This window comes from Trichomycterus rosablanca, chromosome 18 (assembly GCF_030014385.1).
Source record: "Trichomycterus rosablanca isolate fTriRos1 chromosome 18, fTriRos1.hap1, whole genome shotgun sequence".
NCBI classification, from domain to species: domain Eukaryota; kingdom Metazoa; phylum Chordata; class Actinopteri; order Siluriformes; family Trichomycteridae; genus Trichomycterus; species Trichomycterus rosablanca.
The window spans coordinates 22,333,085-22,353,547 of record NC_086005.1 but is presented as its reverse complement, the minus strand read 5'-3'; the positions used below and the strand labels follow the sequence as shown (position 1 = coordinate 22,353,547).

General features: G+C 39.8%; 1 protein-coding gene across 4 annotated transcripts in view; it reads right to left on the bottom strand.

The window, feature by feature from the left end:
- psd3l (pleckstrin and Sec7 domain containing 3, like) overlaps positions 1-11,279 on the bottom strand; it is a 130,399-nt gene extending 119,120 nt beyond the window's left edge. For all 4 annotated transcript variants that reach the window (XM_063014636.1, XM_063014638.1, XM_063014640.1 and 1 more), the window contains exon 1: positions 11,180-11,279. In XM_063014636.1, the coding sequence (XP_062870706.1) occupies positions 11,180-11,197 (18 nt within the window). In that variant the 5' untranslated portion in view covers positions 11,198-11,279. The remainder of the gene's footprint in view (positions 1-11,179) is intronic.
- Positions 11,280-20,463: the final 9,184 nt, after the last annotated feature.

Sequence of the window (20,463 nt, the reverse complement as noted above, 5' to 3'; positions counted from 1 at the left end):
TGACTCCTTAATCCTACAAGCAATAGAAGGAGATCTACGAGTTCTTTTTTACATTTTGTAATACAGTTGTACGCATATTTTGGACTTAATATACAGTATACAGAAGGTACACAGTTGATTAAAAAACTGAAATTTGATTGTCCAATACTTTATATTTAAAATGTAAATATACACTGATCAGTCATAACATTTAAACCACCTCCTTGTTTCTACACTCACTGTCCATTTTATCAGCTCCACTTACCATATAGAAGCACTTTGTAGTTCTACAATTACTGACTTTTTTAGCCTGCTTTCACCCTGTTCTTCAATGGTCAGGACCCCCACAGGACCACCACAGAGCAGGTAATATTTAGGTGGTGGCTCATTCTCAGCACTGCAGTGACACTGACATGGTGGTGGTGTGTTAGTGTGTGTTGTGCTGGTATGAGTGGATCAGACACAGCAGCGCTGCTGGAGTTTTTAAATACCGTGTCCACTCACTGTCCACTCTATTACACACTCCTACCTAGTTGGTCCACCTTGTAGATGTAAAGTCAGAGACGATCGCTCATCTATTGCTGCTGTTTGAGTTGGTCATCTTCTAGACCTTCATCAGTGGTCACAGGACGCTGCCCATGGGGCGCTGTTGGCTGGATATGTTTGGTTGGTGAACTATTCTCAGTCCAGCAGTGACAGTGAGGTGTTTAAAAACTCCAGCAGCATTGCTGTGTCTGATCCACTCATACCAGCACAGCACACACTAACACACCACCACCATGTCAGTGTCACTGCGGTGCTGAGAATGATCCACCACCTAAATAATACCTACTCTGTAGTGGTCCTGGGAGAGTTCTGACCATTGAAGAACATGAAAGGGGGCTAACAAAGCATGCAGAGAAACAGATGGACTACAGTCAGTAATTGTAGAACTACAAAGTGCTTCTATATGGTAAGTGTAGCTGATAAAATGGACAGTGAGTGTAGAAACAAGGAGGTGGTTTTAATGTTATGGCTGATCGGTGTATACACTAGTTGTAGCATGAGTAAAGGTTTGGACAACCTTCCAGATGATCCATATGGCCAAATAGTTCCAGATTCTGGTGGCAAAACATAAAAATATAAAGAAAATCCACTAAAGGATGAAAGTTCCAACTTCGTGATCACAAAGGTGATCAGTGTGGTGTTCACTCACATTCTCTTCATAATTATTACTTAAGTTCAACTGGCGACGTTTCAAATGTGTTTCACTTTCTTTTCGTAAGTAAACCTCAGCTACAAATTCCCTGGTTTTGCCCAACTTCTTTTTTCTTTGTAAAGCAGCTGTATAATCACACGCCATCAGGAAGTCATTGACGGTAGAAATTTAATATTAGCAGTGAAATGAGTCAAATCTAGCCTAAACATTCACAACTATAAGACTAATCTATGTGAGCTCCGAGTCTCCAAGGGCTTATTACCAACTGAATTATGCTTTATTATGTTATTCTCTTTGCTAACTGAATAAGATAAATGAGCTAAACCTTAATGATATATTAAAAGACCTCTTGGCAATAGTAAGATCTTTTTATAGCTACAATCAAAACAAGTAGTGATGTATGAGCAGTCTCCATCTGAGACTTTTTCTTAAAAACCAGTATTAGTATACCCCGATCAGCCATAACATTAAAACCAGCTCCTTGTTTCTACATTTACTGTCCATGTTATCAGCTCCACTTACCATATAGAAGCACTTTGTAGTTCTACAATTACTGACTGTAGTCCATCTGTTTCTCTACATGCTTTGTTAGCTCCCTTTCATGCTGTTCTTCAATGGTCAGGACCCCCACAGGACCACTACAGAGATGGTATTATTTGGGTGGTGGATCATTCTCAGCACTGCAGTGACACTGACATGGTGGTGGTGTGTTAGTGTGTGTTGTGCTGGTATGAGTGGATCAGACACAGCAATGCTGATGGAGTTTTAAAACACCTCACTGTCACTGCTGGACTGAGAATAGTCCACCAACCAAAAATATCCAGCCATCCAGCCATCCAGCCAACAGTGCCCCATAGGTGACCACTGATGAAGGTCTAGAAGATGACCAACTCAAACAGCAGCAATAGATGAGCGATCGTCTCTGACTTTACATCTACAAGGTGGACCAACTAGGTAGGAGTGTCTAACAGAGTGGTCAGTGAGTGGACACGGTATTTAAAAACTCCAGCAGCGCCGCTCTGTCTGATCCACTCATACCAGCACAACACACACTAACATACCACCACCATGTCGGTGTCACTGCAGTGCTGAGAATGAACCACCACCTAAATAATACCTGCTCTGTGGTGGTCCTGTAGGAGTCCTGACCATTGAAGAACAGGGTGAAAGCAGATAAACAGATGGACTACAGTCAGTAATTGTGGAACTACAAAGTGCTTCTATATGGTAAGTGGAGCTGATAAAATGGACAGTGAGTGTAGAAACAAGGAGGTGGTTTTAATGTTATGGCTGATCGGTGTATGTTTGTCTAATAATTTGCATTTTGGAACTACATTTAAAATAAACCAGCATGCTGGTCTGTAATCTTGTGTGTTAAAACACAGTAATCATCCTTACCACCACAGGCGTCTGTACTACATAAGGTATCTAAATGATTTACTGCTTCTATGCTTTGTTGCAACATCTTGCAAATATTTAAAACAGTACTGGTAGCTTATTATTAGACTATTTAAAGCTTATGTAATATTGTGCAGCATGTTTTGCCATTTAGATCTATTAGATAAAGTTTAAATGTAATGATGCACTCAGGAGCCTGTATAACTAATAATTTCCTCAAATTAGGAAATCCACTCCATGCCCTTGAAAGACGTCAGTGGGGACAGGATGTGAGCCCTGCGGGGCAAGACAACTCAAGTAGTAATAATAAAATGGCTTAATGAGGTGAAATATAGGGCTCTTATACAGAGCATGCCCTTAAGGAAGTGGATATGTGGAGCACCGCCTGGGAATTACAGGGGATATATTTAAGTCAGTGCAGGAAAAAACACATACATTACTACAATACCTAATACTAATTCCTACACACTAGACTAATAATGTAAAAAAAAAAAATATCACTCACTAACATCACTCTGTAATCAACAACTGGACAACAACACAAAATATGCTGATGGATATCCTTTAAAGGGGACAGTCATAGCCTAGTCGGTAGGGCTTCGGGCTATCAACTGAAAGGTTGAGAGTTCGAATCCCAGCCCTGCCATGCAGCCACTGTTGGGGCCCTTGAGCAAGGCCCTTAACCCTCTCTGCTCCAGGGGTGCTGTACAATGGCTGACCCTACGCTCTGACCCCAGCTTCCAAACAAGCTGGGATATGCAGAGAAAGATCTTCGTTGTACTGTACACGTGTATACATATATATGACAAATAAAGGCATTCTATTCTATTCTATTCAAATGGTCAAGCAATTTAATAGGCTAGTCCAGTGGCATGATCAAGCGGGTCTGAGGGATGGGATCAGCTTCTTGTAGCTACAACTTTGGTTAAAGTGAAGCACAAGCCGTGGGAAAAAGGAACAATCCCTAAAAGCCAACATGGAGCCAGCAAGTAGCAGATTCTATCTGGATCACTAAAATTTCCCTCATAATTGAATATAATCATCAGCTGAACTTGGTTTTTCTGCCTTTGTCAACACACAGTAAGTACAACCATTTCTGACCAGTAAATCTGATTAACTTAAGTAGACGCAATGATGGTCATAGAAATGTAATTTCCCATTTCCAGTGAAATGCAATAATACAGATGTTGTGACTGCACAAGTCTGGGCTCAAATGGCACAGCGGTAAATCACGCTAGCACTCGTCGGTTCAAAACACAGCACTGCAATCCGGCTGGGCTGGGCGCCTACTCAAGCAACGCTTGGCTGTCGTTCATCCAGGGAGGAAGCCGGATAGGGTCGAGAGTCGAGAGATAATGCGTTGATAAGGGTGTGGCTCTCCATACACAAAGCTGATATGAACCCGCCTCATGCAGGTGAAAAGATGCTGTAGGCTACTGAACATGTGTCAGAGGGAGCATGTGTCAGTTTTGTTCTCCTCAATCAGGGTGGGAATTGGCATCAGTAAAAAGGAAGCATAATGCAATTGGATAATCGATACGCTACAAGTCGGGAGAATAAGGGGAGAAAATGCATAAACAAAAATATATATAAAAAAAACAACTACACAAGTCTGACTTCTACAGTTCTTCTGTACATACAGGGACTCTAAATATTATAAAAAGTTCTAGTTGAATCCGATTACCCAATTGTACCTCCCCTACAGCTGCAGACCCCTAACCAGACCATTCTTTACACCCACATGAGATGGATTCACACAAGGATCAGTATCATGTACGGAGAGTCACGCACTTATATCCATTATCCCCTGTCAGCAAAGACCACAGCTGCACCAGCAATAAGGAATCTCTTCAACCTGCCGTTTTTACCCTTATACTGGGACATGATGCAAAGTATCCACCACTTCTGTAAACAAATACGCTCTGCACAACATACATGTGTAATAGCTCTGCCATTCATAATTAATTTAAATAACATAATAGCAGGAAAAAAACGTTTTCCAGTTGGGGTTAGAACTGTAGCACAGTGCACGGTTGTACCCATGAGTACCCTCCGAGTCATCTTAATTTGGTGAACATGAGAGCTTTCTAGCTGCGATCTCAATTGGAATCCCAGTTGGAAATGAATTTCAATAACCAACAGCATTTTAACCAGGAGTGTTAATCAAGCACTCATTTCATCTATGCCTATTTTAACTCATGCTTGTGTACTGACCAGTCAAACAGAGTCTGATCAGGAAAAAAGTCAGCATAGCAGATAATCCATGAAGGTATGAGTGGTATAATGTCAAATGTCTAACTGTCTTACAATAGAAACATTACAAAATCTTACTTCTCTGTCAAACTTCCCTATCCATCATATGATTTCACTAGTTGATAGAATTTGGAAATGTACCCACAATTCCATTATTGCCAAAACAGTAAAAAATGATATGTAATAATAACAATAACAACACTAATAATAATTGGGGATGTGGCTGTGTCCAGAATTTATCAATCACATTCAAACGTATGTTACATAGTAGTCAGTACCTGCCATCAATTAAAGTGACTCTTATTAACCCCATATTTAATTCAGCTCTGCTAGTAAGATTTTCCTGATGTTTACTTAGTTGCATCTTACAGCAAAATAGCTGGTCTACAAAGAGCTTACCAAGTATCAGGGATCTAAAATCTATCAGTCAGAAGAAGGGTACACAAAAACTCCAAGGCATTACATATACCTAGGAACATAGTGAAGATGGTCATCAACAAGTAGACAAAATATGGCACAACAGTAACAATACCAAGAACTAGACATCATTTCTAAATCGATAAAAAGACAAGAAAAAGGCTGGTCCAGGAGGGTGCCAAGAGACCTACAGAAACATAAAAGGAGCTGTAGGAATCTCTGGGAAGTGCTGGTTGTAAGAACAATCTCCACCATTCTTCATATGTCTGGCCACAAAAACACCACAGCACATGACCAGAAGAACAGCATACCCACAATGAAGCATGATGGAGGCAGCATTATACTTTGAGTAGAAGAAATTATGAACGATTCCAAATATCAGTCAATTTTGACACAAAGGCTTCAAAAGAATTGTTTCACCAGTAGAAGATTAAAGATTTGGAATGGCTCAGCCAGAGCCCAGACCTGAATCCAGTTTGGTCTGTGGGTTGACCTTGTTTCAGCTAGTGTCAGTACTTTTCCATTTAAGCACCTAATTATAAATGAAGATTAAATGTATAAGACAAAAATGGGATTATCATTAATATTATTATTAATATACCAACACAATGTTTCCCACCATGGAAATGGTTCACGGCTTGACATTTTGTCCAATCACGGCACTATTTCCACAAGAAACACACAAGTCAGCAAAAATGTGGATGAAGGGGAGCAGTAGGAACCTTCCCCCAAGCGACTGATTACAAAGCTGCAGTTGGCTGGTTTCATAATGGCCATGTCCCCTCCAGACTGGTGACTGTTATGTGACGGGGAATACAGTTTAGGAGGGGGGGGGGGGGGAGGTAAATCCAGACATCACAGACATCGCAGACACTGAATAAAAATGAGCGGCCCCTCCTCCATCAGTCTGACCTGGAACAAAGCGATTACTGAATGTTTAAGCAAAGTACAGATCAGGCTGTTATATATGAACTGTATTTCTCTCAAATTTACAGAGATTTTAGCTGACGATTGTCATACAGTCCTCTTAATTTATGTTTTCCTGTAGATCTTCATGCTACACACTGTATAGATTAAAGGTTTAGGCAGAAAAAGGTTATACGGTTTTAAAAATTTACTATATGAAACATAGAGTCAATGACCAATCAAAACCAAGACAGGACCATATTTAACTGAGGGGGAAAAAAAGAGAAAGAAAAAACCCAAAGCTGGAAACGTTTTAAGAGAGAGTGTACACTGAGGGCTCCAACCCTCTCCAACCCTCTAACTGAATGTGGCAGGGAATCGAGCAGACACCTCAAAATTGCAGTTTGTAAGAGTGAAGCTGAATCTGATACTCTGTACATGAATGTAAAATACAGCTTCACTCTGGTATTCGTCTGTAGTTAGTATTTACGTCTAGATCATCACGCACTTTCAATTTAAGAGCAGCAAGCATGTCCTAAACAAGGACCAGATTCAGATGGTTCAAGATGTGCACACACACACACACACACACACACATACAAATAGAAACCAAAACACAGATGCACACACACACAGAGCAACACAGAGACCCAACACAAAGAAACACACATACAAACACACAAACCAACACACTGACACAGACAAAAAAGATTCACACACACAGACTCACAATACACAAAGACTTACACATTTGTACAGACACAAATAGAAACCCACACAAAAACACACACACACACACACACACACACAGAGACACAAACAGAAACCAACACAGAGAAACACAGACAAAGAGATAAACACAAACACAGACAAACACAGACAAACACAGACAAACACAGACAAACACAGACTCACACAGACAAAAACTCACACATACACACAGACACAAATTAAAACCAAGACACAGAGAGACCAACACAAACAGACACACACACACACACACAAATAGAAGCCAACACACAGAGACACACACATCAACACAGAAACACACACATACAAACACAGAAATCAACACACATTCACATTGAAAAACATAGGCAAACACACGGACGCACACAGACACAAAAAGACACACACAGATAGAAACTCACACACAGACACACACACATACACACAGACGAAAACACATACAATCACACAGACCAACACAAACTCACACACAGACACACACACACACACAGACGAAAACACATACAATCACACAGACCAACACAAACTCACACACAGACACACATACACACACACACAGACGAAAACACATACAATCACACAGACCAACACAAACTCACATAAATACACACAGACCAACACATAGACTCACACATACACACAGCAAAACATAGACACACAGACACACAAACAAAAACCAACACACAAACACCCAGAGACCAGACAGACACACACACACACACACACACAAAGATAAACACGAAGACACACAGAGACCAATACACAGACACACACAGAGACCAACATATACACACAGACACACACATACACATAGACCAACACAGGTCAGCACACCAGAACCAACTTACAGACACAGAAATATAAAGAAATACACACAGACTAACACACACACACACACACACACAGACAGAAACTCTCAGGATGAGTTCAAATGTGGTTATACTTTCACCCAACATCCTGAACCTAACATAGTTTGACACATGACAGAGCAAAATGTTGGTGGTTGGGGAAAAAACCCTCACACACATTCAGTTTTGACACATTTTCTATTGTTTTTTTTCCTTCAAATGCAAGTGCACAATTCTAGTTTATTTCCTTAATTTAACACAGTGGAAAACAATTCAATATAAAAGATATGCCTGTACATAATACTGAACACACACACACATGTCAAGGGTTTAATAAGTGTGCAGTCTTACTAAAAGAACGCATGGCTGGCTAATGTGGAAGCTTCCAAATCAAAAGCAGATGCGAAAAAGAAGATCCATTTCAATTTGGTCAGGTATTTGGAACCAAGGGTGGCATTTCTTTGGATGAGGGTACCCAGCATGCCTAGTAAACCTGGCTATAAAACGGTCATTAGCGTGTTAAAAAACATGTTTCTCTGTAGACTTATATTCAGAATCAGCAGCATATTTTCAATATTTTCCCATGTATGATGCCAGACTACTTTGTTTTTGGGTACTTTGGGTACGAATGTAAATGGCATGTACCGTATCTCATGGGGGTCTTTTTCTGTGATGAAATTGGGGGGAAAAAACCTTCGTCTTTCACAAATTTGATCTTTTTTATTGATCTAATTATGGGTTTTCTGAAAATATGGCTCAAAAATGGCTCACAAAAACCTAGATAATTCATATAAAGTTTGATAATGTGATTCAACTGTGTGAAATGGCCATGGTATTTCAGGAGCGAAGTGATGTGGCGATTACCAATAGGAATTAAGCATCTATGTCAAACTTCTGCAAATAGACGACAACAATCAAGCAAGATCAAATGCAGTTTTCTTGTCATGTTAACTGCACAGACAGTGATGGACTATCCAGAGATAAAAATTGTAGACAAGTTATTTACCTCCAGGATTTTTATTGTTAGAGGGAACATGTCTGATTTGTGGGGGAAAACCGGGTGGAAAGGTGATTTTTGTTTTTCCTATAAGCTCTGTAGATACTAACCAGCAAAGTACGTTTTGCTTGGTGTCACTTAAACCACGGCAATCAAACGCCCAAAGGCAATAATGATGCTGCCGGTGTGAACACAGGGGGATGAGCAATCAGTGATTCGGACAACAAGAGGGGAAAAATCGCTGACGATCCGAATGTAAGTAAAGAAGGCCTGCTTCATGATCGGCTCTTAAAGCACAAAAGAACTACATGGTCAAAGATTAGGAGCAACCATCATGCTCAACGACCCCAAAACACTGGATACAGGGCAGGAATACACCTTAAACCGGATGCCAATCCACTGCATGGCAACACACATATTTACTTACGGCAATTGAGACATCCTGCATGTTTTTAAGAGGTGAGAAAAAACAACACAGTACCTAGACGTAACCCATGTGGACAGAAGAGAAAAGACGCCAAACTACTTACAGACGGTGAATGAATGATTCCCCCTTCTTGTTCTATCCTATTTTTAATGGTTTTTGTGTTGGATATTAAAGCAATAAGCCACGAGAGGCCGTGCATTACTGTGATTTTAGCACGGGGATGACGTTTTTGAAAACTTCTTTCCCCGTGCTAAAATCATAACAGTAACGTACGGTCTCGAGTGGCTTATTGCTTTTATATAACGCCGGTCAACATAAAATATAATAAATACAACAATGTTTAATTCATAAATGCATTTATTGTGTATAAACTTACAATAAAGCATTCTTCCGCGACGCAAAATAGTTCGATTAACAGTGTTGCTAGGCAACATGAGGGCGAACATAACATTCACTTTTTCTATTCAGTGGCGTATTAATATGGAATGATGTGAGGTGGTCCTAGGTGTGCGTTTATCGGGGATTTTACAACGGCTTCGAACGCGGCTCAGCCAATCAGATTTTAGGACCGGAACTATCCGTTTTATACATTTATTTAACTAATATTTAAAATACTTGAATACAGTATCAAAGGGTTTAACAGTTACAGTTTTTCAGTGGTAACATAGGCTCAAGGTATTCCATGAATAATAACTCACACACATTTTTGTGCAACTTTACATTAGTATGATGACTTATCAGCTGGATTAATAATAACAATTACTGAACTTTTTACTCTAATATTTAAATCCCTGATTGGTTTATATTTGACCTGTTTTTCTAGACCAGATAAACACCATAAGTGTTAATAAAATGGTAAACAAAAGTCTGTCGTTACTTGTCAGTTACACACGCTGAACATTTTAGGGTCGCGGGGGGTGCAGTTTTCCCAAAATCACTGGGTGCAATGCAATAACTTACCCCAGGCAGGATGCCTCAGCCACCCACCCTCCTCCCTCACTTACCACCCACCCACTTAGCCAATCATGTTTGTTTACAGAATGAATGGAACAAAGAGGACTGTGGTTCAATCAAAGTTCAAATTATTTAAAAGCTTTATTGTTGGTTATCTATTCTGCGTACTTCAAGATTATCCATTTGGTGGTGTTTAAAGCTTTGTAATGTCATTTAACTTTGCAGCATGACCTCCTAACTCCTTGTTTCATTGATATTATAACTGACCATAACTAATGACTTCTCTGTTGCCATAGAAATAGGTCTAGTTTGACTACATCCATTAAAAACTACTTAAAATGATGGTCTTTGTGGAGGTTATTGACATAAATCACAGAACTTTCTTAGACAGCTGACAATCTGCTTGCTGGACAGGCATGAGCATTGATATGGAGTGGGAAGATCTTTCCACTCTACTGTTAAATCTGGCACTAATGCCGGACCTGAAGTCCAGTCTTGCAATTGATGTTTCAATTAATCCCAAAGGTGGTCAGTTGGATTGAGGACATGGCTCTGTGGAGTTGCACTACACCAAACTCTTCAAACACACACACACACACACACACACACAATCATGCCTAAAACTAATTCTGTATCATTGATTGTATAACCGTGAAAGCAATCAATATGAATGAGCAATCTGAACTCAATAATTAGCCCATATAGCAGAATCAACTGCCAAACTGCTAAGAAAACATTGAAATTTCAAGGCTGTCGTGATATACATAACCCTGAAAGTGTGATCAAGCTTTCAACTTCAATTGTACCGTGTAAATCCAGTTCTGGATCGCGGTGATGTTTCGGTTATATCGTTCACCCCTGCCAAGCAGACAATACTGTATAACCCAAACTGCTGCTCGCTGAACAGTTTTACACTGAAACTGAAAGCTGCTCGTTCAGGACAATAAACTATTGCGAATGTAGCTTACATTTACATCAGGTACGTTATAAAATATGAATGAAACTGTAATAATAGTTATAAACGGTACATAAGGTTCAAAGAAGCATCTCACCCCATCGCTCTGTTCCATATCCACACCGCTGTTTTCATATGATTTCTGCTGGTGGTTATGACACCCGTTAAAGACTCCAAGTGGAAAATCAGCTACATAACTTACTTATTTAGGCAATTTATCAATTAAATGTGTTAAACAGATCAATACAGAATCCCTACAGCAAGCAAAACCACGTCCAAAGTCCATTTCGACTGCACACAGTCCGTCAACACATGCATTTGGCAAGTACCGTCCACTTCCAACAGACTCTCGCCTTAAAGGAAGGCGTGACATATACACACACACACACATACGGTACTGAACTTGACATATAGAAGTGAAAACGCCTCAAAGATGCGCTCGGTTTTCCATAAACAACACTCACCAACAATCCCTGGAGCTCATCTATTAAACATCCCAAATCATTGGTTTCCACACGATCTCATCTGTCACGCTGTAAGCCGAGAGCTAATGCTTGTTTTGTTCTCCATATGCCACCCCTCCCCCCGTCTAAGTGACAGTTGGTACGTTCCCACGAGCGCGTCTTATGAGTCTTATGATTGGACGAACCTACTGTAGGACCAGGAAGGGGGGAGCCTGGATACGATGAAAGTTCAGCCAGGAAGAGGTCTGTGACTCTCATCTGTCAGGATGTGCAATAAAAGCTGGCGGGAGACAATTGAAATCATTGCTTAGATCAGCAGGGATTATCATTATTGTGGTCATAATCTATAACACATATGGGGGTCACGTGTTCATTTATTGATTCATTCATTAGCTTAGTACCTACTTTATACTAAGGGATGTGATAAATCCAGAGTTTATCCTGAAAATACCTAGCACGGACAGGAACACACCCTGGACAGGGTCCAAATTGATTTCAGGGCCTTAAATGTTGACGCGGGCGGCACGGTGGCTAAGTGGGTAGCACTGTCGCCTCACAGCAAGAAGGTCCTGGGTTCGACCCCCAGGTGGGGCGGTCCGGGTCCTTTCTGTGTGGAGTTTGCATGTTCTCCCCGTGCCTGCGTGGGTTTACTCCGGGAGCTCCGGTTTCCTCCCACAGTCCAAAGACACTAAATTGTCCATGACAATGTTCGATATAACCTTGTGTAATGAGTAACTACCGTTCCTGTCATGAATGTAACCAGAAGTGTAAAACATGACATTAAAATCCTAATAAACAAACAAACAAATGTTGATGCAGATATGGTCCTGCTAGTCAGTCCACTTACTGCCATGTACCTGTACCCAGAGAAAACACAAAATCCAAACAGTTAGAATCTAACCTTAGGATCCCAGCCTAGGACAAAACTAAATCTTTATAGTAAAAATACTGTACTCTAAGTCATCCTTCATTTGAGTTTCTTCAACTGCTTTATCCTGGTCAGGATGCAACCGGTTTAGTTACACTAGGAAACAATAGTCGTAAAGCAGGAATACTAGATGGGGTGATAGCACCACTGAGATTAGAAAATCTAAGTTCTTCAGTTCCAGGGTCCTGAAGACCTGGGTTAAAACCTTTGTTTACTACTTGTGAAGAGTTTGGTATGGTTTCCATAATTTTGTGTGGGCATCTTCTCAGTACTTCAGTCTCCGTGCTCTAAAAGCATGTCAGTAAGTAAAGGGTGGATGAGTGTGAATATATAAGTGTGAGCTGCTTTGCAATCCCCTCTGGCCCTTTCTAGGGTGAATTACCACCTTGGCACAAGAAGTACATGTTCAACTTAAAAGACATCAGAGGTAAGAACCAAATCCAGGTCCCAGCACCCTGAAGCTGTGCAGCAACCACACTATATAATGGTATCATTTTTATCACACAAGAAATAATCCCTACTATTATCAAATCATGAAAATCACTTGCTTACGTCTGTAGTGCAGACTGCAAAGTAGATATCCACCGATTATCCCTCAAAGAACTAGAACATTTTTGCTGGAAGAATGCTTCAACATTCCATGCCAACCTAACTATGGCAAGGATTAAATCTGTTTTGAAAATTTGCTTGCATCCCTTGGACCCACTGTTTCAGGTAAAGCTGACCAAGTTAATAAAAATGAACTCCTGGTAACCGTAATCTTATTTAAGCTTATTTGGGTTAAGATATTTTTATTGTTCCCATTATTTTGCTAATTTGCTCTATTGTTTTAGCATTTTGCATAAATTTTTTTTGTACAAAACACTGAATGAACAACATTACTGTAATCATGGACATAAACGACTTCATTAAAACGATTACGTTCCCTAACTGTAATAAAATCCCTAATGGAAGCCACATGGTTCCACATGGAACCTTCACTGTATTCAGAACCACCACTAGTGTGTTATACCGCCCCTACAGCCACATGCAGACACTGTTTGGAAGCACTGTTCACCCTGTAATTGTTTTATGGCCTGCTCATGTATAAATAATGACTTTTGATGTGGTCCTGTCTACTTTCCAGGACTAAACCATAGTGCTAAATAATAGAGCTAAACTTTCTAAAGCATGCCATAATTTATCAAATCACCAGAAAGTATTCCTGATAAATAAACTGCTATATCAGTGACCTATAATTAAATGTTAAAATCATTTAGCAAATTGTCAAATGCAATAATATGTATAAATCAAAAGAATACTAAGTTATATGAAAGTGAGCAATGAAAGAAGGGGAAAATCTTTCTGGTCCAGTTAGTAGCAGGAATGGCACAGATTACCCATGAATACACAGTTCTAATCAGCCCATCTGGGTGGGTAGTCGCCATTCATTATCCACCCTTGTGTGGTCAAATATCAAAGACACTAGGGATTTTTGTTTGGTTATTTTTTATATATTAAATATTGAATATTTGGATAATTGTAAGTACACAGATACAGGTACATATATAGAAAGGTGCAATAAAACACACTATTCCAAATAACTAATACAGTCAAAGAAAAATACTGAAGAAGCACATTAGTTGTTACACAGGATCAATTAAAATAAATATATAAAACTAAAATGATTTGATGTGTTAGATTTTATACAAAGTACTATGCTCTGCTCTGTAAAAATGTATTTACTACTTAGGTGACATATCACATGTTAGCACTTAGTAAATATATAGTTTTTATAATGCAATTTGAATGTTAATAAGTCGTAGCCTAGTGGTTAAGGTACTGGACTAGTAATCAGAAGGTCACTGGTTTAATCCCCACCACTGCCAGGTTACTGCTGTTAGGCCCCTAACCCTCAATTGCTCAGGCTGTATACTGTAACTGTAATTTAAGTCGCTTTGGATAAAGGCGTCTGCTAAATGCCGAAAATGTAAAGTCCTTTTTTTTTTTGCCACATGTAGCACTACACTATGCAGTATACGGTATGCATCATCTACCTCACAGAATATGAAATTTGTTTCCTAGACATAGACATTGGTGAGTTATAGTTTGATTTTATGAGTTAAATTACATACCTTACTTTTCATATGTTTTATTTATTCATCGACCATAATATGGTCTTTGGTTTTCGACCCACATCACAGGGATTGGACCAGTGAGACAGGATTCAGCTGGACTAGTGTACTTAAGCACTAGTAGCCGAACTGTATAGAATTTAATGTGGTGGAAAAAGGCTGTTTGTATTCATAAATCTGCAGGGTAGCAGTCATTTATTCCAGTAGGCATTTGTTTCAGCAGGTATTTTTATTTAGAAAAAATTGTCTGTAAACTAAAGATAGCAAGCCTTTAAACCATACTTCCCAGTGTTCATTTCAAAACCTACAGAAATAAATAGAGGTTGATTTTACATGTCATTGATATTTTAGGATGTGATTCATAATGCAATGCAAGAATGATACTGAATGATACTGCAATGTAGAACTGTGGCAGCTGTGTCATTTAAGGTCACCGTATGAGAAGTACCATGGTAAAGTTAGCAGTACCAATAATTTGTACATTGAAAACCTATTTTAAAGACACACTGATTTGTGGGTGATCCCACAGAAGTGTTTCTAGCTTCCAGCTTCCAGTTCCTATAACACCCTCGTTCAGTCCAGACATGCATCTGCTGTGTAGGTGCAACAAAGTCCAAAAATGCTGGCAGGAACAAAATGAAAATGAAAATTACACAACCAATACACCTCTTCATGTCTGGATTTGCCACAGCAACAATCTGTTTGTATGAACAATAAATGTCAAATTACTTGCTTTTTACTACACACTTTCTACACAAAGGATACTAATAATATAACTCCATTGTAGACCCTATAGAAGTGCATTTGAGATTAAGCCACAAATTACAGCCATAGATTAAGTGTCAAAGATAAACAGAACAAAGTAAAAGACATTTTTAATTTTTTATTCTTTTATTGTATGTTTTACCACTGCTTATTCCATTTAGAGGAGCGCTGGGTATGATTTACTGGGTCAAAGGTAGGAAGCGCACACACACGCACACACACACACACACACACACACACACACACACACACACACATTCACTTTCAAGTGCAATTTTTAATTTGACTGCATGTTTTTGGACTGTGGGAGGAAACCAGAGCACGGGAGGAAACCCAAGCAGACACAGGGTGAACATGCAAACGCCACACAGAAAGGACCCGGACCCTCCCATCGGGGAATCAAACCCAGGACCTTCGTGCTGTGAGGCGACAGTGCTACCCACCAAGCCACCCACATTTTTGTTTCATTTTAAGAAATTTTCTAGCATAAGTACAAAAGAGCTCCCAATTAAAATACTATAATTTTTAAAAACGTAATCAATAAATATTCAATAAATACTCAGTGCAGAATGTTTATCACCTATGCACATACTTTTTAAATGTAATGTAATGCATTTTCTAGGTTAAAAAAAATGCAAACTAAAGATTTACTCAGTTGAGCATGCCAATTTTATAATTATTTGGTCTTCATTACTGCACTTTTAAGGTAGCTTGATTAAAACAAACCTAATTTTAAGTTACACCCCATTTCCTATAAATAAAAGACCAGACATACCTTTTCAGGTTTCGTAAACATGGCTGACGATGCCTTTGCACTGTTGGTCTCTACAGTATCTGTAGTCAACTCAGACTGACTTGGTGCTCCACCACATACCTCAGCAGGGCATGAACTTCTAGCCGATGCCTCAACCATAATTGTCCCTTTGGAAGAATTCTTCAGAGGTATGTAGGCATCCCCATAGAGTTTTGAGGACCTCTCGATGACAGCTGTGAAAAATGTTGTCTTCTCTGTGTTTTTGAAAGATGGTGTTGGTGCATCTTTATGAGCACCAGCTTCCTCCTTGTGCTTGGTGCTATGCAGCCAGCTGATGGGTGTGGAAGGATGTGCGCTAGATACACGCATGTTACCAGACTCAGATCCTGGTGCTGGGTAGAGAAAACTTGTTCTGGTTTCTGGAGAGTTGGGCGGGATCGTTGGAGAAGAATATTCCGCTAAAGGAGATGGAATTACCTCACTCATGATTTTAGGATTGCACAGATCCAGTATCCAAATGGTTGACTCCACAAGAAATCTAGATCTGTTACTTAAAAATAGAGTGGATACTCTCGGTCGGCTGTCCTAACATATATCTCCTGTGAATCTGCTGTAACTCCTTCCTGAGTACCAGTGCAACCCGATGATGCTGGCTCTGATGTCCATTTAGATAAATTCACTTAATAAGCCATTAAATAATGAAGTGTCTTCTAGGGCAACCCTTGGGCTTCCTTTTGGAACGTTCCCATGTAAAAGCTCTTATTCACAGAGTGGAGGTTGCGTTCTGTCTGTAGCTCCTCTGCCTGTAGATCCTTCTTCGGAAGTGACTACGCTCAGAGAAGCAGCAGGAGCTGAAAATTGGTGAATGCAGTTTGATAAAGAGGAAGGAAGTTTTGACGATGTCAATCTCCCATTTCCTTAATAGGAGGGTGGTCTCTTGGCACAGTGAGGGAGGGAGGACAGGCTAACCTAGATCATTGCTGGCACAAAAATGCATATACACATTGGTGCCAGTTCTTATAGGACTTAAACCCGCACCCAGGATTATCATGAATAATTATCTTGCCTCTCCAGTGCAAGACTATGAACAGGTTCAAGTCTGTAAGGAAACTACTTTGCATGGCTGTATCCTTTAATTAGACAAGCAAATTATGAGGGATAGATAAAGGAGAAAGAACTGATTATAAATCATGCAGAACGTGTCCTACCATATTCCAATGTATACTGTCAAATAAGAAACTACGTTTTATCTCAATTGATTTGGTTAAGTACAATTTTCACTACAGTCCCAGGTCGTTACATTTTATTGAGTCTTTCTGCAATAACATTTGACAGCTGACATTTTTTTTGTCTCATACAATTGCACTCAGCATTTGTAAATTTCTAGACCATTATTCAAATGAATTCCCCTGGTTTACTCAAGCATAACTTTTCAAACACATCATGCTTTTCTGCTAGTTCCGCTGGTACAGCATCTGGTGAAGTGCAGAGCTGTCTTTGTAAAAAACACCACAGTGGGTCTTTTTTACTGCTGTCCACTTTTTCATGACTTGGTTGTTAAATGCTGCTGAAACTGAAACTCAGAGTGGGAAGAGGAGCTCTTTTATAATCCCTGATGCACTTGTAGTTAGGCAAAACATAAATGTGTGTGTATCATGTACACAGTAAATTATTGGTTGTTGTTTTTACATAGACAATATACAATTCTGCATTCTGTATATTGTCTTACTTTAAACGTCACTTCAGTAAATTCTGAAAACTGTAAATCTATACAGTGTATCACAAAAGTGAGTACACCCCTCACATTTCTGCAAATATTTTATTATATCTTTTCATGGGACAACACTATAGAAATAAAACTTGGATATAACTTAGAGTAGTCAGTGTACAACTTGTATAGCAGTGTAGATTTACTGTCTTCTGAAAATAACTCAACACACAGCCATTAATGTCTAAATGGCTGGCAACATAAGTGAGTACACCCCACAGTGAACATGTCCAAATTGTGCCCAAAGTGTCAATATTTTGTGTGACCACCATTATTATCCAGCACTGCCTTAACCCTCCTGGGCATGGAATTCACCAGAGCTGCACAGGTTGCTACTGGAATCCTCTTCCACTCCTCCATGATGACATCACGGAGCTGGTGGATGTTAGACACCTTGAACTCCTCCACCTTCCACTTGAGGATGCGCCACAGGTGCTCAATTGGGTTTAGTCCATCACCTTTACCTTCAGCTTCCTCAGCAAGGCAGTTGTCATCTTGGAGGTTGTGTTTGGGGTCGTTATCCTGTTTTCGAAGGGAGGGGATCATGCTCTGTTTCAGAATGTCACAGTACATGTTGGAATTCATGTTTCCCTCAATGAACTGCAGCTCCCCAGTGCAAGCAACACTCATGCAGCCCAAGACCATGATGCTACCACCACCATGCTTGACTGTAGGCAAGATACAGTTGTCTTGGTACTTCTCAGCAGGGCGCCGCCACACATGCTGGACACCATCTGAGCCAAACAAGTTTATCTTGGTCTCGTCAGACCACAGGGCATTCCAGTAATCCATGTTCTTGGACTGCTTGTCTTCAGCAAACTGTTTGCGGGCTTTCTTGTGCGTCAGCTTCCTTCTGGGATGACGACCATGCAGACTGAGTTGATGCAGTGTGCAGCGTATGTATGGTCTGAGCACTGACAGGCTGACCTCCCACGTCTTCAACCTCTGCAGCAATGCTGGCAGCACTCATGTGTCTATTTTTTAAAGCCAACCTCTGGATATGACGCCGAACACGTGGACTCAACTTCTTTGGTCGACCCTGGCGAAGCCTGTTCCGAGTGGAACCTGTCCTGGAAAACCGCTGTATGACCTTGGCCACCATGCTGTAGCTCAGTTTCAGGGTGTTAGCAATCTTCTTATAGCCCAGGCCATCTTTGTGGAGAGCAACAATTCTATTTCTCACATCCTCAGAGAGTTCTTTGCCATGAGGTGCCATGTTGAATATCCAGTGGCCAGTATGAGAGAATTGTACCCAAAACACCAAATTTAACAGCCCTGCTCCCCATTTACACCTGGGACCTTGACACATGACACCAGGGAGGGACAACGACACATTTGGGCACAATTTGGACATGTTCACTGTGGGGTGTACTCACTTATGTTGCCAGCTATTTAGACATTAATGGCTGTGTGTTGAGTTATTTTCAGAAGACAGTAAATCTACACTGCTATACAAGCTGTACACTGACTACTCTAAGTTATATCCAAGTTTCATGTCTATAGTGTTGTCCCATGAAATGATATAATGAAATATTTGCAGAAATGTGAGGGGTGTACTCACTTTTGTGATACACTGTATATACAAATATAAATGAAGACCAAGCAGTTCCAGTCAAACAGGACCACTGCCCTATAATTTACATTTGAAAGTGCAATGCCATAAAGTACTAGGTAAATATCTAAAAATGTTATATCAATAAAATGCTATGTTTTGGGTTCTATTTATGCAGTACAGTGCATAGCTCAATCTCCTCTAACAATTAATCCACCTTTTACTGAATTTAATATCCTCTTACCGTTCTTACATGTTCTATTTTGTACATTATAAAGACATGAACACCTGTCAAAGCAAAAATACCAGACATATACATTTGTACTAGTATTTTTTTTTACCCTGAAATGCTTTGAGGATCTTGTATATGCATGAAAAAAATTAACCTTTTCCTTTGTTACAACCAGCACCGCTGGCCCACTTGCAATCTATTGGCCAGCAAGACTGGCCTGTGGGGGGAACTATCTATGTATTTATCCATAGGCCATTGCAGCTGGCCCATACCAATTAGTAACACACATTAATAAAAGAACAAAACATATGCTGCAGTTTAACAAAATGTTATGTTAGCAGACACCATATTGTGTGCAAATATGTTTTGTTACATTTTCTAGATTATTTCAAAGATTGTATAAATCTGAACTACTCATTCTACTACTTTACTGAGACTGATTCTTTCTGTCCATGTAGTCATCAGATTTTTCCAAAATAGAAAATGAGGGCATTCTACATTTAAAATGAATGCTCTCAATTCTCAGATATGAGGGCAGGGCTAATTTTGGAGAAATAGATAGAGAAATGGGTCATGTGATTAAGCTAAGTGATTGGATTGCACTAGAGGTGTCAGTGAAGTGTGGTTTGTACACAGTACCACTCTCACTTAAACAAATGTGATAAAGTACATAGTTCTGCACTGTTAAATATCTGCTACAATAAAACAAATTACCCAAGACTTTCTGTTCAGACACCTTAGTCACTCTAAGTCATGGCGTCCCTTCATTGGCTTCCAGTGAAATTTAGGATTGATTTTAATTGT